Source organism: Grus americana, chromosome 4 (genome assembly GCF_028858705.1).
Source record: "Grus americana isolate bGruAme1 chromosome 4, bGruAme1.mat, whole genome shotgun sequence".
NCBI classification, from domain to species: domain Eukaryota; kingdom Metazoa; phylum Chordata; class Aves; order Gruiformes; family Gruidae; genus Grus; species Grus americana.
In genome coordinates this window covers 9522157-9547615 of record NC_072855.1, presented here as the reverse complement: position 1 = coordinate 9547615, position 25459 = coordinate 9522157, and the positions used below count along the sequence as shown (strand labels likewise).

Below are 25459 nucleotides of genomic sequence, written 5' to 3'. Positions count from 1 at the left end.
AACCACGTAGAGCTTCAGGGAGCAAAACCAGCCCCATCCTCAATTGCACCCCAGCATCGGTCAGCAGGCACGCTGCTCCAGGAACGAGGATGCGGCTTAACGAACAGGCTGCGCTTTTGGGGGTGCAGGGGGTCAGCTGCTGTTCTGCAATGGGGCCGAAGGCTTGGTGGGGCGAGTGCTGCCTTCAAGACACCAAAGCAAAACCCATCTAATCAAAGCCCAGGAGCGTAGAGGGCACCCGGCCGGGCTCGGGGTGAGTCCCCGGGATCTCAAGTGCACCGACCACAGCCCCACTTATGAAGCTCAAATAAACTGGACCTCGTTGGAGAGAAGGACCAATACTATCCCATCCCACTGCTCGTACTGACCAATAAACATTAAAGCTCGTGCAATTAGAAACTGCTGTAACTCTGGAGTATTACAGCATCACTTGGCCCCACCAGCAAGGGGACTTAAAAAACAAGAACCAGAAAAACAAGCCCAACCCCCCCCCGCCAAATTCAAGTAAGGAATTACTCCAGTCTTAAGATCTTCACAGAAAATCCTGGTGAAGGAAAAGCATCTTCAATTGAACCGAAAAGACCGATGTCAGCACAGGGAAACTGTGACCTTAGCTTGGGTATTGCTTAATTAACACCCAAGAAAGCCATTATTCAATTACAGCAGCTAACAAGGGGCACTGACGGGCCTCTCACCGAGGAGGAAAGTGCTGACTTTCCGTGCTCAGGAGGAACATGGCTTCACCCAGAGGAAGAGGATCCCAACGCAGGAGAAACTCCTGGCACGCTGTGACCTGCTGCAGGTGGTGGCCGCCTTCCCCAGCGCTAAGCAGAAGGAAACCTGACCTGAGCAGCAGCTCCATCTTTAGCACCAACCCTGCCAACTGCCCTGACCCAAACGCACGACACCTCTCCGTACGGACCGGCTCTAAACACTCCGGGGGGGTGCTCAGGGGTGCACAGCACTGCTCCCCCTGCAAAACGGCACGGTGAGGAAATTAATAAGGCAACTCAGCGAGTCCTTCACTACTGGAGGAGAGCACGGCATGGGGCAGCAGGAGATGCCTCCCCGGCTGCTGCCTGTGGGACAAACGCACCTTGCGTCTCAGTGAAGCCGTTAGCAAGAGACGGCCAAGGTGCTCCACGGCTCCCCGTGGCACAGCCCAGCTGCCAAGGCAAAACGAAGTGTGGGGAACCAGCCCAGGTTCAACCCAGCACACGGGGCTCCTCCCTGCTTCCACAGCGACGTGCAGCTCCAGCGATGCTCACTTTTGTTCCCGCTGCGAGCAAGTCATTATGCTGCCGCTATCTAGGTCAACAGCTAATTTTTAAAACACCGGGACCCATCTTGACCCATTTATCACACGCAGTTAAGATGTCTCTCCTCTGCTGCCACGTTGACAGTGCAGCTTGTTCCCCTGCGTTCACCTGGATCTCAAAATGTAATTTATTCAGACACGACCCCAGACGAAGACCTACAAGTGCTGAAACCCAGCAGTCGCTTTCCCTCCGAATACAAATTGGAGAGCTGCGAGGGCTCACCGCTCCCTGCTCCGCAGCCTTGTTTTCAAACCGCTCGTCACACGGCGGCTCTGCCCAACGCACCCCCCAGCCCATCCATCACACCCCTGGCCGCATGGCAAGCGCACCACGAAATTGGGACCACGGTGATCCTCACCCTTACACGCACAGCCACCAATTTCAGCTCCCATGGCACAGCCCAAAAAGGGGTTCACGAGTCCCCCCGTGTTCAGGGAGCAGAGGTGGGATGCTCCCCCAGCGACACGCAGTGTTGTTCCCAGCACCCACCTTGTCCTGAGGCAGCCCCAAAAAGTGCCTCAAAGCAGCCGGTGACCAATGCCCGTCGGGCTGCAGCCGGTGGCACAGCCACCACGTCCCTATCACCCAGCCTTGTGCACAGCAACTCCTCCTGGAGCTATCGGTCAGACATATCAGTCTCGGTTTCTCTCGGCCCGAGGTTCTGTGATTGCTTCTGCCATTACTTCCCGCTTTTATTCCTGATTTTCCCTTCTCAGCAAGCACCTCTCTTCTGTGCCCGCCAAGCCAGAGAGCTGCTAAAGCTCACCCAGCAACACTTCCCACCTTTGTAAAACAGCACATTTCCAGTATTTTTAGGTCTTCTGCCTATTTAAAAGCCAAATCTGGATGTACCTGCCACAGAAGAGCCCACAAGACCTTTCACACCCCTGGCCCCCGCCCGACTGCCCTCCAGGACAGAGGCTGTACCCTCACACCCGTCCATCCCAGCAGGGACCGGCCCGGTTGCAAGCAGCATGACAGCAAAACTATACTCCTTCTTAGTTTTTACTTACAACTTTAAAGCTTAATTATAATGATTTTGAGTTCAACGTGAAAAGAAATAGTATCTGGCACATCTCCCAGTGTGTGTTGTGCACGCAAAGCTTATAATTAGCAGCAGACAGGACACATCTGCTCAAACAATGCAAGTTGTGTTCGGCTCTTGTTTGCACCAGCGCCATCAATCCCCAAGACTTTCACCCTGCTGCCCACCCCGTGTCTGCACCTGCTCTGAGGATCACCAGCGGCCAGATCCTTCAGCCTGCTAAAGGCACCTCAAGTTTCCAAAGGCGGCTACAAGCCCAGGAGCAGCTTTCATCCGTGGGGTTGTCAAATCCCTCCTCTGGGGAGCTGTGCCCTATTCCGATGGGGATTTGTTACCGGAAGCTGTTTTGGGGTCCCACCACATGCTGCTGACCTCAGGCTGAGACCTTTTCTCCTCTGGGCAAACCCTCCAGTTTCAGAGCAGGAAACTTGAAGGTCTTTGGTTTACTTTTACCTAAACTCCCCATGTTTTCAGCAATCCTAGCCATCTGCACCTCCTTGCCAAATCCGTTCTTCCAGCAGCACTTACTCTGGAGCAGGATGAAAGCACCTCGAGAAAACCACCCCACATAGCCATTCCCCAGGGCCGAGGGGGTCTCTTTCCCATCTTTTCTGGGCCAAAGGGATTGACTCGAAGCCTGTCTTGTTTTTGTACTTTTTCATACTTAGGATGAAATAAAATTAACTTCATCTCACCTGTCAGTAACGAACAACAGCCTCATTGCTTGCAGTGCTATTATTAGCAGGAGCTGACGTTTTACTCTCACACCACTATCTGAAAATAATCACTCCTGCAGAGATAAACACAAACCCTGACAGCTACAACTCTCCCTGCCCTTCAGATACTCATCTCTGTCAGTGTCCCTGCTTTCGCTCTCTGCCTCCATCTTCTGGGGTTCCCCCCACCACTATTGTTATGGGCATCCAAAGCCCTTCCAGCTCACCCTGCCCTAAGCTCCTCCCTTGGTTTTTGACCCTGCAGGAAAAGTGACTCCAAGGTCTGTTCTTCATGGACATCTTGCATTTAACTCCAGCTGCCCTGTGAACACCACTCTGGGGTATTGGAGGTGCCTGCTGGAGGCATTAGCTGTTTCCAGCTAAACACCAGCCTCTTTGCAGCACTGTCCCTTGCCTCCCAATCCATCCCAGCGTCTCTGGGCTGCCAACGGGCAAAGGCGAGAAGAAGCAGCCATGGAAAGCCCACCACCACCCTGCCTAGCTCCCTCTACTCCCCAGCCTCCTGCCTCACCACATGGAGTCTGGACTTCAGGCAAAAGCCATAATAAAGGAAGAATTTTTTATAATGAGGGTGGTGGTGAGACACCGGAACAGGTTGCCCAGAGAAGCTGTGGACGCCCCATCCCTGGAAGTGTTCAAGGCCGGGTTGGATGGAGCTTTGGGCAACCTGGTTTAGTGGAGGGTGTCCCTGCCCATGGCAGGGGGGTTAGACTAGATGATCTTTAAAAGTCCCCTCCAATCCATTCTATGAAAAGAACCCAAAACTTGGGGTGCACACATCTATGAAAAAAAAAAAGCACAAAACAGTTGTGACATGTAACAAGGAAGATGACTTTGGGTTGTTTATGCTTCACAGATTTGGTAAAGTTACGCTGGTTCCTCCAGCACCTCGACAGCAGTCAGCCTGGGGACGCAGGCCCAACCAAAGTCTTATCATGCTGGGAGGATTCTGTCTGTGAGTCGCAGGACAAAACTCAAGAGGATGTGCACACACTGGTGCAAGTTGTACATAAGGAAGGTCACTTTGCAAGAAGGAGCATCAAGAAGAGATGTCATGGTGGGATAAACAAGATCTACAAGATGAACTGTAAGACAAAATAAAGCCAGGGCTCCCATATCTCTTGTCTCCTTGAAGTTATTTGAAATACCTGGCATGGTCAGAGGCCAGCAGTTCTTCCTCATGTTTCTGTACTCATCTCTGTGTTGGTCCATCTCTCAGCAACATCTTTCAATGTTCCAGGTAGCAAACTAGACCAACTTATCAGCAAGCAACTCAAACCACAGAGCTGTCTCCCAACCTGGACTTCATCGCTGCCAAGCCTCCTGCTCCTACAGGACCATCATTTAAGACATATTTTGCTTACTGGACCCAGACAGAGCTATGGTACTAATGAAATTACTAAAAGCAACAACAATGAACTGGGGACAATAACCCAGCAGGGTTGGATGTGGTTCCTCAGCCAACAGCACCCAGGGCCTGAAAGCACATGTCATGGCGATGTCTTTCTGCTCAAAATTTAAGGATTTAAGAGAGTGTTTTTCTAATCTGCCCACCCCCTCCCCAGCACAGGCTGTCCTCAGGCTTCACACACCGCCGTGTGCTTCACATCCCGAGGACTTCCCCAGAGTGGTGGCACCATGCTGCCTGCTCATCCTCCACCCAAAGCACCCACCGCCCCTGCCCACGGAGGACATGCCATGTGATCCCCCGGCTGTGCCTGCAAGCCTCCTCTCCCGCTCTCCTCCACTGTCATGAGCTGCACAGCTCTCCCCCACGCAGCCGACGAGGAAGGTGGGTGAAAATAAATTCATTTATTTTTTGCTGCAAATTCTTCTACACTCTTTGGTGAATAAAAGGCCAGTGGGTGGATGGGTGGAAAGATTGGAGCCAAAAGCAATAGCAGAGAGTACTGCTAGAAGAGAGGGGGAAAATGAGACATCAGCCTTCTCCACCAGCATGAGTCCTACGTGACTGAATATAGCAGGTTCCCACAGCTTTCTTAAGTCCCTTAGCGCTCCAGGACCACTCCACTACCCCAAAAAAACAGAATTTAACAGCGTGTATTGTTCTGACAAAGCCAAGCTCTGTCTGCCAGGTACTTTTAAAATCTATTGTTTTCTAGTAAATTCTAGTCTTGCCACAGGAGCAAGCAAGGCTCTGCCGCCCTAAAATGTCCTGAACTCACACTTGGGTCCTCCCCTGTGCCGGCACCCCTGCATCAAGGGGTTTGGGGCTGAGCCAGGTAAAACCCATCCCTGCTGTCTGTAGGGCTGGAGAGAGGACAGAGCAGCTCCTGCGGCCACCACCGACTGCCGGTGCTGCTTTTGCGTGGGTGGCACCGCAACCCTGTGGGAAGGTGTCTTCCTTGGGAGCTCAGCACAGGGCACATCTGGAAACCTCGCCCAGGAGGCAGCCCGGTCTTTTCCCTCTTTCTGCTTTAGCATGTCACAGTGATGCTAATGTAAGAAATTCCCCTCCTAGCTCAAAGCTGTCCTGGGCGACATCCTCAGAGCATCAGCCAGAAGAGGGGACCAGCGGAGCTGCCCAACAGCCACCACTACCACTGCCGGGAACCCACCAGGAGAACGTCAGCTCCCCTGCCTGCTCACAGCAGACAGGAAAGCATCCAAGAACTGGCCACTGTGAGAAAAGGAAGCTGACAGCATGGGAAACTCCGGCCAGGCCCCCTGAAATTAAAAATTGGGACTCTGCATCCCTGGCAGAGATGCAACGTGCAAATGTGAGCTCTGGGAGGAGAGGGAGGCTGGCCACAGACTTGGTGTGTGTCTTCAGGGCTGTGCTGGGAGGAGCAGCATCTGCACAGGAGCAAACCTCCCTCTCCATCCTAGATTTCCCCCCCCCAGGCTGCTAGGAAGGGGCAAAAAGTGAAAAAAACCAACCAACCCCAAACCCCAAACCCCCCAAAATCATCCTCGTGCTTCCCATAGGACAGGGTCTGCAACTGCCTGTGTCCCTTTCTCTTAATATACCTACATAAAAACTTGCCAAAAGTGACAGGCTTGCTAATCCTAAAGATCCGAATGCCCCTGAACCCCTCCCTGTGATCCGCTGACGTACTGTGGCACAGCCCGGTGCAACACCACCGCACGGAAATACCAGGCCGGAGGAAATGCAACATGCTGTCGCATCATGAAGCTTTAAATATTTGCCCTTGGAATCACTTGTTCATCTCCTGTGCCATCTTTCCATGTGATTTTTGCCAGAGCAGCAGCTCTTTTGGCCAAACAGGGGTGGTCCGAGCAAGGCGGTACAGAGGGAACCGGAGGTGTCCTGCACTGGACACAGTGCTGTGCAATTATTACTTATTTATAGACAACAGAGTAAAAAGCCCCGAAGTTCAGCGTCTCGCCTCTCCTCCTGCCAGTGCTATTTATACACGTTGCTTTAAGCAAGCGCGTGGCAGCAAGTGGACAGAGTCCCCAGCCCAAAGGTGGCCGTGCCATGGCCACGTATTGCTGATGCCATTTAAATCCCTGCCCTTTTATCCCGGCTGGGATTTGAAGCAGCAGCCGAGGAACTCAGCACTCGAGGCAACTCTCCCTCCTCCTTCCCCTCCACCCCCGGAGAAACGCGGGGCAGACCAGCCAAGTCACATCAACGTCAAGGGAGAAAGGAGGCTCTTCTGGGGAGAGCACGGCTGCCGTGATGTGAGCGCTGCCAGCGGGAGGACTTTGGGGCGCAGACACGGCACGTTGGCTGCTGTCGCCCAGCCGCAGACACGGGCAGTTGGGGTGCAGGGACAAACCAAGGACAGGCAACCTGCTACAGGCTGCAACTGCTCAGCTAGCTGGGTCAGGGAGGGATTTATCTCTGTGTTTATGAGGCACATCATCTCTCCTTACCTCCATCTTTCCCCTGTCTTGAGTTTTTCTCCCTTCCACCCTTCTAGCTCCCCTTGGCTTCAAGCATGGCTACATAACAGTCCCGACAACTTCTGCTAATAACTCTACACTTGACTTCAGTTAAAGGCATTCCTGGAGGGCTCCTACAAAATAATGGCATTTCAGAGTAGTTTATGACCATGGAAATGAGGTGAGATGTGAAAGGCCCTGACTCTGACACTCCTGACACACATGAGCATCCCTCTACATCAGACAAGGCCCAGGCATGGGGGAGCAAAAAATGTCAGGGACATACAAAAATTATTCATGCATGAAATTAGAAATGCTGTGGGACCCCTTCCTTCCCATAAATAACTCCACATAAGCTACCACCGCAGGATTCATTGCCCCGTTATAAATAATTCCCTGCTGGAAGAGCACAGGGCAGTGCACCTATATGCCGAGGTGGGGGGGGTGACACCCCTTGATTCATTGGGCATCTGGGCAGCAGGCGATGAGATCATCTACACAGCATGAAAAGAGATGGATGGTTTGGTCCCGAGCAACCAGCTCAGCTACTTCTCCATCTACTTTCTTTTCACCCTTGCTACCTTTCACCTTTGTTGTGGTTGTTACCAAGGGCTGAAGCTACTTGCAATCATCTCTAAGTTCAGGCAAATTCTCCAGAGCTGCAGATCAGTGGGATGACAGTGACATCCAGCCTCCAACCTGCAACATGGCCACAGCGCAGTTCCACACACGTTCGCTACCAGAAACACCGTGACCATGACCCACAACAGCAACGGGTCTCAAACTGCCCCAGGAGACAGGACTTCAGAGGTGGCCTCTGCAGCTGATAAAACTGAGAGCGTAAAATGAGACAGTGGGGGTGGCGGGGCTTCAGACTGCAGGCGACAGCTGGACTAAACATCTGTGCAAACCCAAAAGTGTATTTGGATTCAGCCTGGTATATGCCGTAACATGCCACTGCTGATAAATGTGGAGCAGCAGCACACGCTGCAGCCCAGCTTTACCTTCACCTGGGGATGGAAAGGTTGGTGGGGTTGCAATTTAGAATAACAGTACAAGAATTGACTTTCATCAGTGCCTGCTCCACACTTCCTGATAGAGCTGGTCCATAATACTCAAGAGCATCCAGCTACTTCATCACAGGTATTCTGATGTGGGGTGTCAAAGCCCCTGGAAAACCCCTAAGGTGTTGACAGCTAGCTATAGTTTACTTTCACTCCAAGATTTTGACTGGCGAAGAGCAAAACACATTCTACAGCGCAGATTTCAGAAAGTGGCCAGGTTTGGTCCTAAACAGGATCTCCTGCTGTCACAGCTGAGGATGCAATCCAGAAGGCATTTCTAATCATAAAATCTTTGCTTTAAACCTCATCCTGTTCCACTGAAACACCTATGTGACAGCTCCTACCTGGGCACTGTACCCCTCTACAGCTTCAGGAGGACACAGCCTGAACACCTGGAGCAACGCAAGCTGTTAGTGGCCATACCCCATGTCGGCGCTTCACAGGTTGATTTTTTAAACAGGCTTCAGTCCCGTGGGGCTCAAAGTATCTCCATGTGTGACAGCATTGGGGGAGCTCAGCAAAGCCCTGGGAACTACTCGGAACATCTCAGGAACCGGCTTTTGATGAGACAGCTAGAAATCCAGGCGATGCTGCAGACAGAGTAAAGACAGCCCTTCCAGCACATTTCAGAGGGTGCTATATTAAGAAGTGCAACAGCAGGACTTTAAAAATCTTGTATCTAGCTCTTTTTGCTGGCCGTGATGCACCTTGAAAAGCAAAGATTGTAATAAAGCCAACGTATAACAACTGTTCAAGAAAAAGCTGCAGAAGCAGTTATGTGGGATTATAAGTACCCTGGTTATCAGGCCATGCATAGCCTGGTCCATCGCTCTGCTCTCCGCTATTGAAAAGACGGACACGCTACAGAGACAGGCGAGACAAAACCACCGATGTAGCGATTGGGGTCTACCTGCTGGGTCATCAAGAGAAAGCACAGTTTGAGAAACCAGGCATTGTCTGTGGTTTTTGCATGTGAGCAATTGTTATCGATAAGCAAAGAATTAAATAGCTTAAAGGAGCGGATAAAGACTAGAATATGCGATTTTGGCCCGGCATTGTCCTCAGAGCTAACTGGATGGTGAGTCCCAGCTCAATGGAGCTGGCTCAGCAGAACAGACTGGTCTGCACAAACAGACAAAGCCAGAAAAAAAGAGTTTAAAGTACTTTCAGAGTAGATGTTCCCTATGCATTCAAAATCCACACTAAGCCTATCAACTGCAGAGTCAGACCTTAAGTAAATCACCGCTTTAGAGTTTAAACTGGTTTTTAGTTGGCAGTTTAAAGGAAAAGAGAAATCAAGCCCTTCTGCCAGCTTTGCTAGCCTGCATCCTCCCAGCAACCAGAAGACTGATGTTACAATTAGGTCCTCATTAGTTAAATTAGTTTACAACATAAACGTATTGCTGACTGTTTTAAGCCAGCTCCTTAAAAGGACACCGTTAAGGCTCAGTCTCCATCTTCTACACCAATCTTTCACTATACGGCTTGATTGCTTTCAAAAGGTACTGAACTCGCACTACAGCACTTTCCACTTCCAAATACTAAAAAAACCTGGAAAATCCACACTTATTGGTTGTTTGAGAGTTCATTATTTGCTGGCTGACTTTTACTTCATATGCATTACTGTAAAAAGGCACTGAGCAATAATCATCAAATGACTTTGTTTTAGCCTAGCAGTTGGCTGAGCCATAAATCATATGAGGAAAATGGATCGAATCGATCTTGTTTTCGCCATTCATCATTACTTGTCTGGTCTAAATCTAGCCAAGAGTCCCTTTAGTTCAAAAGAAGTGCCTGTATCTACACAGGTATTGCATCAAATGCTTCACAGCAAAGAGAGAAACTAACGTTACATTTACTTAAGGTTAAATAATAAATGCAATTCTGAGCTCTACAAGGACTTCCAAGGAGTTTTATGCTGCTCTGAGGTCAACAACCTTTAAGGTGAGTCATCCTCCGGGTGAGCCCCTCTTCTGCAAATGACCACAGCAAAACAACTACTTTTAGTCAGGAACAAGGTAGGCAAGATGAATTGCACCCAAGACGTAGGTTCAGACTTGAGGTATAGCATAATGACGCATTAGGACAGAATAATCCATCTATGCATGCAAGCTCGTTAAATCAGAGTCAAAAACAAGGCTGAGAGGGGGCTCCCCTACCTCACAGCCACATCACCTGCCTACAGCGAAAAGGGAGGGACTAAAACCATGTACATATAAAAAACATGACAGACAAAAAAAACCCCCATCCCCAAACTCACCCCAAAACAGCATTACCTTGCCCTTGACTTCCAGTGGCATCAAAGAAGCCATGCCATGGACATTGGCAGAGCTGGGGATAGGTCACAGGCCACCCCGACAGGTAACCGACTGCATTTTACAGCAACGTACGGGATGGGGCTCCCCGAGTGCTGGTGCAGATGCTGACTGGTTCTGCAAACACCCCCAAATCTACATCTGTAAGGCAGAGAAGTGGTTGAAAAGGGTAACAGCTCGGTTTGGAATCATTCAGTGGTAAGTCATATAAAGGATGCACATATTCAGCCAAAGCATGTTGTATGGCATGTTTCAGTGGTTCTGAACACGGGGTTCTTCCCTCCATAGCACATTCCTGCTGCCCTCAAAAGCCTCTGAATGACTTCACTACCAGAGCAGCGATGAGCAGCAGCGATGAGAAGCAGTTGGCAATATTTACGGTGCAGAAACACTGACCAGAAAAGTCTCAGACCCCAGGGCAGCTCCTCCGCTTTCCTTCCTGGGGCGTGCCAGGAACTGCATTTCACCAAATGCTGCACGGCAAAGAGAAGCCACCACAATACTCTCCTAAAAGCAACGATAGATACAACTCTGCTGCACTCAAGACCTTTCTTTCTGCAGATCACTTGAGTTTCACAAGAATCCTACCTTTTTGTTAGCACAATGAATCAAACCTCCCCGACCTCTAACTTTCCATTGTATCAATAATCTACAGGAGTGAAACAGCAAGTCATAAGGAGTTCTATTTTCTCTGAAAACACAGCAAAGAATTTATTACTCAACACAGAGGAAGACATTGGGGAAAAAGAAAAGGTTCGGGGCACAGGCTGAAGTCAAGTCAGTACATGGCTTGATGTCCTCGAGCCTACTGCAAGCAATAAATATTTCTCCCTATTTCTAGCACAGCAGCTTGAAATGGTGCTGCACACCCCCCCCTTCCCAGAGCTCAGGCATCCAACAAGGATGCCAGTTATCAGTTGGGACCAACCCAGCCCATATCAAGCACGTGAATTGTCACCATCTGCCATGCTGCAATGAGCCCCCAGAATCCATTGCAATGGACTGGGCAAACCTTCCAAGCGTTCCCTGAGTGCTTTTAACACCATCACATTTCCAACACTGGAAGTCTTCCTCTAGCAATGACTCTTCCTCTACAACATACCAACCAGCCCATCCTCTTCTGGAAGAGCAGGGAAAGAGGCATTCACCCCACCACATGGGACTGGACCCTGAGGTGTTTTGCTGTGGGGCTGAACCTGACCCATTGCACCTTCCCACACCTCCAACCCAACCCTCAACTGACTGACACAGTGGGTGGTGACTCCAGCGGTCGGCAGAAATGACAGACAGGGGTGCCGCTGTGTTCCCACCCTGCTGTGCTTGTAGAGCCTGGCTGCAGGAGATGTCCCTCTTGAGATGATGTGGGGGGGGTCCTCAGCCTTTCCGAGGCAACCGGGCCATTGTGTCAGCCAGGACTCCCAGGGACACTACTGCAATGGACGCTCTCTCCTTGGAAATAAACACAGGCTTTTTCCAGCCGGAGAAGCTTGTGAAGGCAACCTACTGCCCTTCAGGTACCACCTCCTCACAGCCACCCCACCACAGGCTCCCACTGTAAAATAACACCTTTCTGGCCTGCAGCCCTGTTACTTTTCTAGATTTACTGTAAATATTCAGTCCCTGGAGGGCTGTTATATTTATACCTAACTCAGCCAAACTAAGCCCTGGTGTAACGCTGCTCCGGTGTGTCCCACCTGTGTATGCCAACTTCCCCCCACCCACTCTGTTGGGGCCCTACACAGCACAGAGGGTGAACACTGGGTCAAGACTTCAGTTCCTTCTGTCACCTAACTAATGAAAACGACAGTCCTCTACAAAGCCTTGGTATCATGTCCTTCCACCCACCACGCTGCAGAGCCCACCAAGACCTCCCAAGCAGCGTGAGCCTCCATCACCACACATCACTTCAGTTTTTAACTCTCAGCAAACTGGTGGCAATGCCCGGTGTAAAGCCAGAGCACTGCCACGGTGCAGAAACACACCTCAGTGCTGCTAAAAACAACGCGTTTCCACGTCTCTCTTCCAGTACATCAAGGCCAGTGTATCTTGGGTGTAATTCTACTGAACTCCACTACTCCAGACCAAAACTAGCACATTTATTTAATGTGGCAGCGTAAGGAAATTCTACATCCATAAATACATGAATATCTGTTGGGCTGGGGACAGACAACGGACCTGTTGCGGATGATGCATTCACAGAAAATGAAAATTACATATGTAAATCTCTACATCTCTAAAATTAAAAAAGAAAAAAAAAACCAAACCCTTTGCCACGTGTTCAGACTACCGTGCCAGACCAGTCGGCCAAAAAGTCCTTACAAAAACCTAATCCAGTTATTCCCAGATCGCCTGTGATGACCATCAATCAACATCTTGCATCCTACACCCATGTGAGTCAATACTAGTCACAAGAGCCAGGGATTTGAAAGACATTTGCAAAATAAATCAATGGAGTGAGCAGGGAACAGGCCACATCTCCCACTGCCTGGGGGCGCGTTGCACCGTGTATCATCAGCCAGTACCTGAAGAAAAAGGATTGATTTATAAAAGTGAACAGCACCTACAGCAACCACAGCCAGGAGAGATGCAAATCCACATGAACCTGAGTGGAAACGCGGAATTCTGAGGACCGGGTGGATTTTCCCAACTATGCAAGCAGCACTAAATAACATCAAACCCCCATACCTGATGCCAAGACAAAGCAGAATGAATATAACTAAGAGCAGGTTCACAGCTGCAACAGCTCCTTCCGATGCACCGGTTTTCCCTAAAACATCATAAATCCATCTTGCAGGCAGCTGATAAGCACATGCAGCATACTCAAAGCAGGTTGACTCCATCATTGCATTTCCCATTTATGTCACAAGTTGCCTGTAAAGATCAGAAGAGCGCTTGGTCCTTTACTGAAGGATGCCCCTAATTAGACGCTAAACTCCCAACAAGAGACAAGGAATTTAAGCACATGATAAAGTTAAAGCAAATGCTCCACTGAATCTTTAAGCCGAACTGTCCCAGAGTTCAGTCTCAGTGAATGCGGGGGGTTTTTTATGGTTGGTTTTTTTTTTTTTTTTTTAGAATTTCACTGAAATCCTCTTTAGCTGTTTGAGTTATCCATGAAAAATGTTCCCACTTCTCAAGAATCCTTGCAGATGCTTTGATGCTTTCCAGACTACTGATGGCTCAAAAAAAAAAAAAAAAAAAGCCCCATAAAATCTGATGATGGTTTATTCCCGAATGAAAATCGCTGCCCGAGAGGCACAGCTTGATGTTATCCTCTGAACATTTGCAGGTTCTGAAATTACACCAGACGTATATTTTCACAGCCATTATGTGAATCTAATTGACTTTACAGGCAGCAAAAGCTTGAAAAGGTGTTTTACAAATACCCCTTTTAAACAGTTTGGATTTTTAAAAAAATCTCTCATTAGCATCCCTTTCGTACAGTAACTTCCCCCCCCAGCCCGCTCCCTTTCTCTCTTTAACAAATCCCACCACTAACGATGCAATTCCATTAACGAGGACTTTACCAAGATGCTCACTGCTGTTAGGCGGAGTATCTGCCATGCTTTTATTGCTCTGTCTCTAACCATCATCCAAAATTGCTTGGCACTTACAAATGGCAGGTGCTCCAAACCAGGCTATTTTCAAAAGCTTCTCTTTGCAGTTCTACTATTTAACATTATTTTAAATTGAAAGACTACAGATTTAGGTCTTCCCTGGATTCCCACTAGAAGTGTTACACAGTTTCTGATGCTGTTATCTAGTTCCAGGGAGGATGAACAGATTTGGCACATCCAAAAAAAGAACAAAAAGCTCTGATCTCAGCAAATGAAATGATTTTTTTTTTTTGCTGTACTCTGACTGCAAGAACGATTTTATATATCCTATTAAAATGGGAAGAATGGATTTTATAGGGAAAAAATCATAGTGGAAAAGATCAATAGGCTGTGCCTAGATACTGGGAGCGATGCGGGTCAGATGCTCTAAAGAAGGTGTAAGAAATCCTGTTGTTGGCAGCTCATTTGCCTTTAGGCAAAATGTTCTCTCCCCACCATCACCGACACGTGGGTTTGTGCACTGACGCACTGTTTTCAGCTAAGCAGACACAATATCCTCGTGCTGCTGACATCTATTTATTTTCTCATCTTTGTTATTCTGAGTATTCTACCAACAAAAATAAATTCTTGTGCTCACCATGCAAAACATCTGAACGACAAACTAAGGAGGAGGAGAAGGTACTAATAGAATGAAATTAAGCAAAGGGACATGAATTTAAAAGCATAATGGGAGGAAGGGGAAGATCAGAGATACACAAAAAGGGATGCTGGGTGTGGGACCACCACTCTTGGGAAACACCAGAAGCGAATGCATGAAGCAAGAACCAGACCAGACAAACCCAATGGAGAATTCCACATAGGGATGGACAAGAAAGCCAAGCAGAATTCAAAGGATAAAAATTGCAAATATTGCAGCTTGGCACAAGAGTGGAAAAATGGGATACAGAACTGCTGTGGCAGGGGAAGGAAGAGGGGGGAAAAAAGAAATAATTCAAGGAGCCACTATTGGTTCCCAATAGTAGATGTTATTATCTGATTGCCGTTGAAATGAGCGTTGTACGCGAGGTGCGCTGAGGAGCCATTCATGGCTGGACAGCTGGTCCGTCACACCCCATTTCAATTAGCAGCATTAGCACAGAGACCAAGAGCTGCAACTGTAAAAAGCAAATAAACTTGCATTTCTGATGCCGGTTTCCAAGTCAGCATTCAAGCACACTGGCAAGAGAGAGTGGGAGCAGCTTGTATAGCAATTACTGGTGATCGAGGATAAATCTAGGCAAGTAGCTTACTTAAAAATGCAGTCTTTTGTCAATTCAAAACAATTTACACATTTGTCCTGAATTCACCAAAGATCTTCGGCTGGGAAAGAAACCACAGACGAAAGCCAGGCTGGCACTAATCCTGCGCACAGCTCATCCGCCGGCGCCGCTGGCCGAGACACCTGCGCACAGCTCGGTCCTCCCCGGCATCGCAGGGGACGTCCCGGCTGCTGGGACTTCGGAGCTGGTCCCCCTCGACACCACCTCTTCAACTGCTACGCTGGTATAAAACGCCTAAATATCTAATTTAAACGGGGCCTGGGAGCCAGGCGATCCCGGCGCTGGCTCAGTGTAGATTTAATAGTGCCATGCGCAGAACAGAGGGATTTGCCTGGGAGGTAACAAACTTTATGTATATCACAGCTCTACCATAATCAGCATTTTTAAATATATAGTTGGGTCTGACCTTTGCTTCTTAAGGAAGCCTGTAACAGAACCAAGAATTTTGTTTCAGGCTGAGAAAAGTATTACATTCAACACTAAACACAGATTCTTGCTTCTTCATAGTGAAAAAACACAAAGGGAGTAGTAAATCAGCCTAATTTGGATCAAAACTACCCTCCCTTTTATTTTCCAGTTCCCGAACTGAAAAATCATTTTCTTATAAAACCTCTGGTTTTTCGGTTTTGCCACTTGGATAAATCCTCGAAGCAGCACATGAATTTTAACTGCCAAATATTACTTGCAAGTTATCATTTCAAGTAGCACATGCTAACGTGCGACTAATGGGTTCTATTTTTCTATTAGCATTTACACTGTTGTAAATCCAATTTTAAATAGCAGTATCTCATGTAGCCACTTAAAAAATACACCTGTAATACATGTTTCCCCATTACCTACTTTGAAAAGTCTCCTTTCACTCACAGAATCCTATTTTAAAGCAGAAACCCAGCTCCAAATTTTAGAACAATTCTGTAAGAAATTACATTTCCAATTCTTGAAAGAAACACCCATCAGTTATAGAAGACAATAAATGATACCGTATATGCTTTCATAAATAGTTAATTGATTGCTGGGGTCCAACGGGTCAGTAAATGACTTAGAAGAATGGCTCAAAGCCATCTGTAACAGATACCACGGCTTGTACCTGGCTCTAACCAGACCACTATGAACTAATTTTTGATGCACCCTTAATAAAAGACATGAGGCTTCTCTTGGTGATTCCACTCGGCCTTAAAAAAAAAACCAACATATTATTTGGTTACAAATAATAGATTTGTGAATAGAAACTAGGTAAAACATGCTGCTGTCTTTAGATTCCCTTTAAGACTGCTTTCATTAGCCACCTGTCAAAAAAAACCCCCCACGATTCCTCAGCTTCCAACAATGGGGAAAACAAATAAAAAGGAAAAAATAAATCTAAAAATACACTTTGAAGCTGCCTGTTTCCCTGATGCAGAAAGCAACAACAAAGGCCTGTACATCCCTCGGCTCCTCACGGAACCAGATACCGGCAAAACACTCTACAAAGTCTTTCTTTTTGCTTTAGTCTAGAAAGGAATAGCATCAAACATGCGATTATTCGTAACAGATCGCCGGCACTGCATTACCGAAATAAAAGCGTGTGCTCTGCAATACACCGGTAAACAAAGCCACGAGCTCCTGGAGCTGCCCCGAGCCCCGCCAGCCGTTCCCGTCCCGGGTAGTTAAATATAACCTGCCCGAATAACGATGTAAGCCTACAGAAGGAATACCTGATTTTCAGAGATCCACTCTGAAATTCAGAGACATTTTGAACGCACGGTCTTCTTGAAAATCAGGTCGTGCATTTCAGCTTTTATGTTAAAAACTGCTTTTTCAACTTATTTAGAGGACTTAAGATACAGAGCGATATGGACTGATAATTTCTAAAATATTGGGGCCCCTGGTCGCGCACACTGGGAGGAACCAAAGTGACCACAGACGCTCCTTGAATAATCCCAAGAGGCTAAATATAATACTGAATATAATATAATAATGTGCTTGGGAATAAGAGTTTTCAGTTCATGTCCCTACATCCAAAATTCAGCGTCAAGAGGGCTCAAAGCTTTGTACTTTTAAAACGCTTGCCACTAGTTAGATACCTGACACGGAGCCCAAGTTCAGGTTATTATGAAAATCTCAACCTGAAACAGACTTTTGGGTAATTGTTTTAAATCTTGGCCATTCCTAAGAAAGCAGAAGGGAGAAGAGTCACTGAAACCCCTTTATAAGAGTAATTAATTTGCATTTAAACTCGTGGAGAAAATTCTGCAGTCCTTTTTAGATTTATTCACTAAGACAGTCGTGAGAAATTGCACACAACCATGCCAGAAAACATCCAACACCGGAAAAAACAGTAAAAAGAGTTACTCAACGCCAGAATAAAACCCAAACCAGAACACCTGATGTTCCTGCCCTCTCTGTGTTCATAAGGCCTGGCATGGCTTGTATTTGACAGTCCTGAGAAGTTAACTATGCCTAAAAAACTACTGATGTTCAATTTACACAACTTATTACTTCTTGTATTGCAGATTAATGAACAGCACTTGCATCTACCGGGGTTTTTAAATACCTGCAGGCAGAGTTTACGTTCAGAAGCATCGTATCCACCCAGTCATGGCTACAGCTTAAATACCACTGCATTAACTGACAGTCACGTCAATTAGGAACTACCTTTAGAGAGAATTTTTGAATGCATGGAGAAAAAAAAAATAGGTTATATCACTGCAAAATTTACTATAAAAATCTATTTTAATCTAATTTGGACATGGGACTGTGCCAAAGCTCGTGGATGTGAAGTGTGAGCTATTTTTGTCTTACGGATACGCACATTGAGGAATGGGTTTGTGTATATCTTCCTGCTCCAGGAATAAATAAACGGGGAGGGGGAGGCTGCAGCAGCTTGCCCATGAATGTGTTTATCCCATTTGTGCGCATGGCACAGCCCTGAATTCGCGGGCTGCTCCGCTCAACAGACAATTCCAGTATTCCCACGTGCCAGCCCCTGGCTGACAGCACCGCTCCTCCACTCTGCACTACCTGAACCTCCCCAAAGTGGAAGAAAACTGAATAATGAAGAGTTTTGTGGGGTGCACAGACGTCGCAGGCCCCCGAGTGGGTTGAGCGGAGCTGACCCTCACGGCTCGGTGCAGCGTGGGTCTCGCGCGGTGCTCCCTGAAACCCACCCGGCGCTTATCGGCAGGGGTGCAGGGTTGGGCTGGACCTGGCGGAGCTGCCTTCAGCTTGCCCTTGCTGCTGGGACCGGGGAAAGCCCTCGGGGGGGATCAGCTCTGGGACCGTGGGGTAGAGGTTGAGGAGCTCTGGTGCTGGCCCTGGCAGCGCCGTGCCTTGCTCACCATACCCACGCCAAGTGTCTGCGGGATGGAGCTGCCTCCAGATGCAAAAGCCAAGGCTCCGCCACAGTGAAAAAAGGCAACCACGTGTGATGGAGTGCAAGCCATATCAGAAGAGGTGGGGTTCGGGATGGGCAACTTAACTTTAAAGATATTTTGCATGATTCAGATAACAAATAAAATATTTCAGTCCGTTACTAATGCTGGACAAAGCACATCCCTAATGCTTGGCAAGATGAGATGTTTTTCCTATTGCTTCCCAACAAACTGCACTGGAAATGAGAAATGCCAAACCAGGCAGTTCCAGTGCCGCTCAGCTATAGAAACCCAAAAGCAACAACGGGAATTGCTGAGCATCATCATCCCTGACCATCCTCCTCGCAGGAGGCCAGTCTTGGAAATCCTTTCAGATGTAATACTTCCTACTATAAAATATATTAAAGGTCTCTAATCCTAATCCTGTAGGATCTCTGATATGGGGATCACATCCCTTGAAACACCCTCACTGAAGTACAGAGGGGTGCCAGCATGTGAAACGCTCCCGGGACAGACCCTCCACCGCCTGAGGACGAGACCTGACCTCAGTTCCCAGCAGTGGTGGGGAGCAGAGCCGGGAAACACGGAGGCAGAGATAAGGACACAGCCTCTCCCCTGGGTTTTCCAGCTCCGAGCCCCGCGCCGGACTCCTCAAGGCCCTGCACGGTGTGTGAGGAGAGGCACGCGCGAAAATCCCGATACACAACAAGCTAGCTCAGGGGTTTGGCAGATACGTGAGGTCAGGGCGCTGCATAAGCCAGCAAATGCTGAAGATAGGGATGCTTCAGATTCCAGCTGCCTCTCGGGCACTGGGAGCGGGGCAGGGCTCTCCAAAAACACATTCCTCCCCTGGGAAGCGGCAGCCCTGAGCCCTCTCCCGGCATCAGGTAACTAAGCCCTTTCTTTGCAAAGCAAGAGCTGCTCTATTCTTTCCAAACAATGTTATCAGCGGGCAGCGGGGCTCCGGCTTATCTGGCAGCTTGAGCATTACCCAGAATGTGGAAGAACTGGGCTCCTCAGCCACCCCTCCGCCCGGGGGCTCTGTGGTGGGGAGAACCCCCCCCCCCCGGCTTGCAAAGGGTCTGGCCATGGCAGAGCAGCCGCAGCTCCCAGGCTGAAGATCTCATCCCAAGGCAGCCCCTGTGTATTTTAGCTGCAGATCCCACACCAACCCAAGCACCCCAATACTCACTGCTGCTCACCCCGCAGTCCCCTGCCCCGGGGCTCAGCACCAGCTGAGCAGGGTTAGCAGGAACTTCACATCCAGCTGCTCACCTCCTTGCAAACACCTGGGTTCAACTCCTCCGGTGTCAGCTCTGTCCCTCTGGCATCAAACCCACTGCAAACGGGCCCGATCCAAGAGCACAACTACCATACTTGCTCATTTCCAAGACAAACATCCCACCGAAGGCGAGAAACACCTCAAAAGGAATGAGCAGCAAACAGGATCTCACCTCCTCACAACCCAACTGGTGGTCTTCCGGCAGAACGCGGTCTCAAAATCTCTGCCAAGAAGGGCAGGACGTCCCTCCTCTGGGCTCAGCTGAGGAACATGCCACCCAAGAGCAGCAGGAATTGAACCCTAACAAGCCATCGCCCTGTAGCCCCTCTTCTTAGGGAAGAGGCCTGCCCTGTCCCCCAGGGAGGTTGGGACATCAGTGCAGGTTCTTCATCCGCACCCTCACGTACCGGGAGACAAGGAGCAGCGGGACAGGGAGGTTCTGCTCACCCCTGGACAGAGGCAGGAGAGCAAAGGCGCATGTCCCCTCCCAGCACGAGGCACCCAAAGCTGCAGATGTGCAGCCACCGCCAAAACCCACAGCTCTCAGCGCAGTGTGTTTAATGTGACCTGACACCCCCTGCACCAACCATGTCAGCTTCATCTGCTTCATTACGCAAGGCAGATGCCCTCAAGACTCCACCAGGTCCTGCAGCCGCAGCTCTCCAGGTTGCCCATCTGTGCTGTCTGTCTGTCCTGCTCTGCGGCGCTGGGCATTGCAACGCAGCCACCCAGCTCATCTCCAGTGCCCAAAACCACTGGTAAAGGTCAGCTCCCACCACCGCCAGGTCTTTGCACCATCACAACGCACACGCATGCCCCTCGGCAGACCCTGCCAGGACAGCCGGCAGCGGGAGATAACATTTTAAACCACTGCAGAAAGACGTGCTAGCCCGTCAGCCAAAGCCCTGGCTCCGCTCGGTTTGGAGAGCAGCGGTTGTGCATCTGAGGCAAGCAGTCCTGGTTTCCATCAGCTCTCCAGCAGAGACCTCCACCTCGCAAGAATCTAACACACCAACCACCACAAAAAATACGCAACACAACCGACTGGGACAGAAGCTTGAAGAGACACTGTAAAATTGATTAGTCGTCAAAATCATCAGACCATAAAAGAAGCTCCAGCTGTGCTCCTCTTATTTGCATAGAGAAATGCAAGAGGCAGGGCTCTATTTAAAATTAATTCCTTCTTTTTCTTTTCTTTTTTTTTTTTTTTGTTTACTAGAGCCTAAGTTACTCTGGTTGACAATTAAGCCCACTATCCAACTCCTTTCTTTTCCACCACCCCAGTGCCTTCTTTCATAGCCTATGAAGAAAAAAGAAAAAAAGGAAAATTCCAGTAAGTGCTATTTTAAAATGAAAAATACAAGTTTACAAAGAGCTCAGGAAGGTGCTTGAACCATTCAACCTTCTGTTTTAAGACCCCAGCACAGGACTCAACACAAACAATTCCTTTCAAATCAACAGCAATTTCAAGTCACCCCACTGCGTACGAGCTCAAAGTGAAGTGCTGGCCCAAATGTTCTGCCAGATCCTTGGCATAAGCGTAGGAGGGCAAGAGAAAACAAAGATTTAAATTTTGGCTAGTGTACTTCTGCAAAATCACTGTCAGCACATATTTTTAAGTTCATACAAAAAAACAGCGGAAGAAATTTAAAACAACAACTAACTTGGAAGCGAGCAGTTCAGAAAAACTGTAGAAGAAAAACCGTAATACGGCGTATCTCATGGCATTGCTCAACGCTGATCATTAAGCTGGGTGCTTATGGCATCCCATTGCAGACTGAGTCCTTCTGGTTCGGTTTTAAAACTGACCCATAGTTTTTGCAGATGCCTTGGCAAAGCTACCAAGTATCACCTGCTTTAATAGTTAATTTATTCTGCTACTGTAGACGTCTGCCTTACCAGAGGCTCTTTGCTGTAGATGTTCTGGACAATAGTACCCCAACAAGCCCACTCCAAACAACAGTTTTTCACGCCTGGGTACCACAGATGCCAAAAGCAAAACCTCAGCAAAGCCACGACCCACATCATGACCAGAGACCTTGAAACCACATCCCAGCTCTACCTTTGTATTCGTCACCCTAGGAAACCCAAATTTGCAAACCCACTGCAGAAATCCTCCCTTCCCCTATTTTGCATGTTGGAAAAAAATATTTAAGCAGGTAAACAAGGATTCTCCAAAGGAGGAGTGAGAAGTTACCTGGTCATACTCCCAGCTAAAGCCAGGCCAATTTACAACAGGTTGGGGTTTTTTAACTCCTCTAGCTGAGCTCTGACCATCTCCAGCCTCTCTGGGCCCCTCTTTCCACGCACCATTACCTCACCATGACCATTTCTTCCCTAACGCCTCGCTGTGAAAGCTTTCGCTAACATCTAAGCTGGAGCAATACACAGAAGAAGGAGCCCTTCTCATTCCCACTGCAATCACTTCTGCCTGTGTGTTAATTTGTAAACTAGTGGAATAAAAGACAAACTTGGGGCTGGAAGTTGTTGTGTTGTCATTTTTCCGTCCTTTGGGTGGGATGGGCAGTGCTGATGCAGCAGATCGCCGTCATTCTCTGTACATTCAGACAAGCAGCCTCCGAAGCACACAAATCTCTGGCTTTTCCAAGATGACTGCATTTATACTGCTACCTCATAGGGAAGAGATCCAGCAATGGTATTTTTGGGGGAAACAGGAGCAAAGCACTGGATTCCTGCCTCGTGCACGGCTACACCCAATAGCTCCAGGCAGCTTCGTGGCACGTGGACACGCGACACTGGTGGTGCCAGTCCCGACCCATGGACACCCTTCTCCTCCCCAGTCCCCGAGGCCTCTTTGGTCTTTACCTAATTACAACTCCAGCCAACTTGCTTTGTACCACTATCATCAAGAATCTTTAACAAGCACCAACGATCCTATAAATCTGCTTTTTACGGCATGGCAGAATTACACTTGATTAAATTCTGTCAAAAATTAAAGCCCACACACTTGCTCTAAAATTGAAATCAGCCCTTTTAGGTACCAAACAAAAGCAACGCTAACGTTTCAAAGACATGTTGGCAACACAGCTGAGCTGGATTACACTACTGACCCTAAACAAATTGAGGGCATTTGAGTCCCTTTCCTTTATTTTCTATATATGCTAGTGTTAGAAATACAGGCACTTTGATCCATGCCCTAAATCTTGACCAGACAAGTCCCAAGTGATAATGAGTGATGGAACTCAAATGCCTATTAACTCCGTATTACATGTTCTTATTCTGCTGGAGTTCCCTACCACTTTCTCCAGCATAAGGCAACGTTGAACCTCTCTACAGAGGTTCAGAAACATTTTGCTACGAGCCCTTTTGGTTTTGTGACACCACCTTTAATAAAGATTGAGCTTTTTAAATACAAGTCACGCTTTGTTTAATTTTTACAAAAACAAGCACTGTAAATGAAAAACATCCTGTAAGATGGGACAAGATCTGTACAAGATACGCACTATCGTGGGAAATGAAATCTAAAGCAAGCACATCTAAGATATCTGGGGATTTTTATTAGAGGAGCATAATTTTAGAAAACAGTAATATTGCACATTAGAAGTGAAGGAGAGTTTGTGGCTATAGTACTTCCTACGAATCCTCTAAAAGTGCCCAGGAAGAGGTCTGTCACACCTGGGGAATGGCAATGATACAGCGAAAACACTGTCACATGGAAAAACAACAGAGTAGGTACCCCAAGAAGATGAACTAAGGTGGGACACTGGCATCGCCTTGCTCTCCCAGCTTACCACTAGCACTGTGCAACCACCAAAAGCAAACCTCAAACCCCAAAGGACTGCCCAGACGTCCCCTTGCTCTGGTCCTGAACACGGATGTATGCCTACAAAACGGGAAATAGCACCTGACAAGATCTAAAAGGACTTTTTTTTTTTTTAAATAATCACATAAGAGACCTTTTACAGCTTAACAATCAAATACGATAATTAGATACTCTATTTTTAATTACATACATATACGTAACAAATGGATGAATACATATTATGTCAAACCCAGGCAGCATCCCTTTACATACCTGATCTGTGCCTCTTCCAAAACACTTGCATTAAGGAAGGTTCTTCTTGAGTAATATAGGAAAATGGGCACAAGAACTAAACCAGGTTCCTCTATGCATTTGAGCTAAAAGGCCTTTCATCTCCCCCTCCTCCCGCTCTCAGAGGTAATACCAAGCGTGAGGAGCAAACAAACACTGAGCTGAAGAAACAAGGGGTGGGGTGGACCTAGCCAGCAGTAAATAACCTGCAGCATCCACTCTTGTTGCCCCCAAAAACCCATGCCCAGGTCCCTGGACCAGCCGCAGGACCCAGGAGCACTGTGCTCAGGGGGTGGATGGAGGCTGCCTTGGATGACTAGACATCTTGGGGGAAAAAAAAAACCAAACAAAACCCCAAACAAGAGATGGCTTTGTGCCCGGTGTGGCTAAAGAGCTGCATTCTGGTGACTTTTGAGCTTGCTCAGTGCTGCTGACAGGAGGAAAAGGCGCCAGCAGCAGGGAGCAGCCATGTTCCCCGAGCAGGGCTGGGGAAAGGCTCCCTCTGGGAAATTTATACTCACCTGGCGGTTTCATGTAATATTGCTCAATATCGGACATGTCCGTATGCAGCGCACAATCGAGATAGTGGAGGATAACTTTTCTACTGAAGTAGTACCTCATGCCCATCAGAAAGATGGGCAAACAGCAGGTCAGCAGGAAGGACTTGGTCACAACAAAGCATATTACTATGGAGATAAGGAAGAGAAATAAACGATACCTGTCAGAAAAGAGAATTTAGTGTTGATTTCGGAATACAAACTCATAAAATAAAAAAACAACCAAGCACAGACAAAATATACATTTGCAGTACACACACAATACACGCTCTCGAGATTATCTTGTTAAGTAATGGCATATCACACCGAGATAACCCCAGAGAAGTTTATGGGGTGCCTGCAGGAAGCCAGCCAGCAGGATGCCACCATGCCACAGCAGGTCACACCAAACCCTCCTGGAGAGAGGCCGGTGGGGACGTCGGGGGCCAGGCACACCCCAGGCCCCACTTTGCTTTCCCCGGTGAGGCCGAAACGTGGCTGGGGCGGAAAAGGCACGCTGCGGGCACGCCGCTCCGCAGCCATGTGTTTGTCACTGCGGCATTACTATTTCCATCGCGGGAAGCACCGACTACCAGGGAAGACATCCTGCCCGCTTCGATGCTGGGGCGCTGCTGAAGACCTGGGGGGTTTCCGCGGATGCCCCTGATACGGCAGCTCCCCCCGGCATGGCCCCTGTCTCCCAGAGCTGCCACCTGAGACACCTCGCGCCCCAACTGCCTGCTGGGGGGTCCCTCTCCAGCACAGGGCCCCATCCTCCCCCCTGGCTGGGGCATGGGGTGCAACCTGCCTGCAACCACCAAGGGCATGAGAAACCAGCCCGAAGCTTGCTGGGGGTGGAGGGCACACATTATTAGCAATGTGACCCCCGCTTCCGTGCAATTATTTGCACAGGGCGGGGGGTGTGCACCTTGCAGGCACTATTTTGGGCATGCAACTCTGGGAGGTGAGCCCTCCCCCCCCCCCAGCCGCCGGCTGGGCCCTGCTGCA

At 48.5% G+C, this 25459-nt stretch overlaps 1 protein-coding gene across 1 annotated transcript in view; it reads right to left on the bottom strand.

Annotated features, from left to right (window-relative positions):
• Window positions 1–25459, bottom strand: part of NAT8L (N-acetyltransferase 8 like) — a 35784-nt gene that overhangs the window by 9221 nt on the left and 1104 nt on the right. Inside the window, exon 2 of the mRNA XM_054825094.1 lies at window positions 24437–24601. Coding sequence (XP_054681069.1) covers window positions 24437–24601 — 165 coding nt within the window. The remainder of the gene's footprint in view (window positions 1–24436; window positions 24602–25459) is intronic.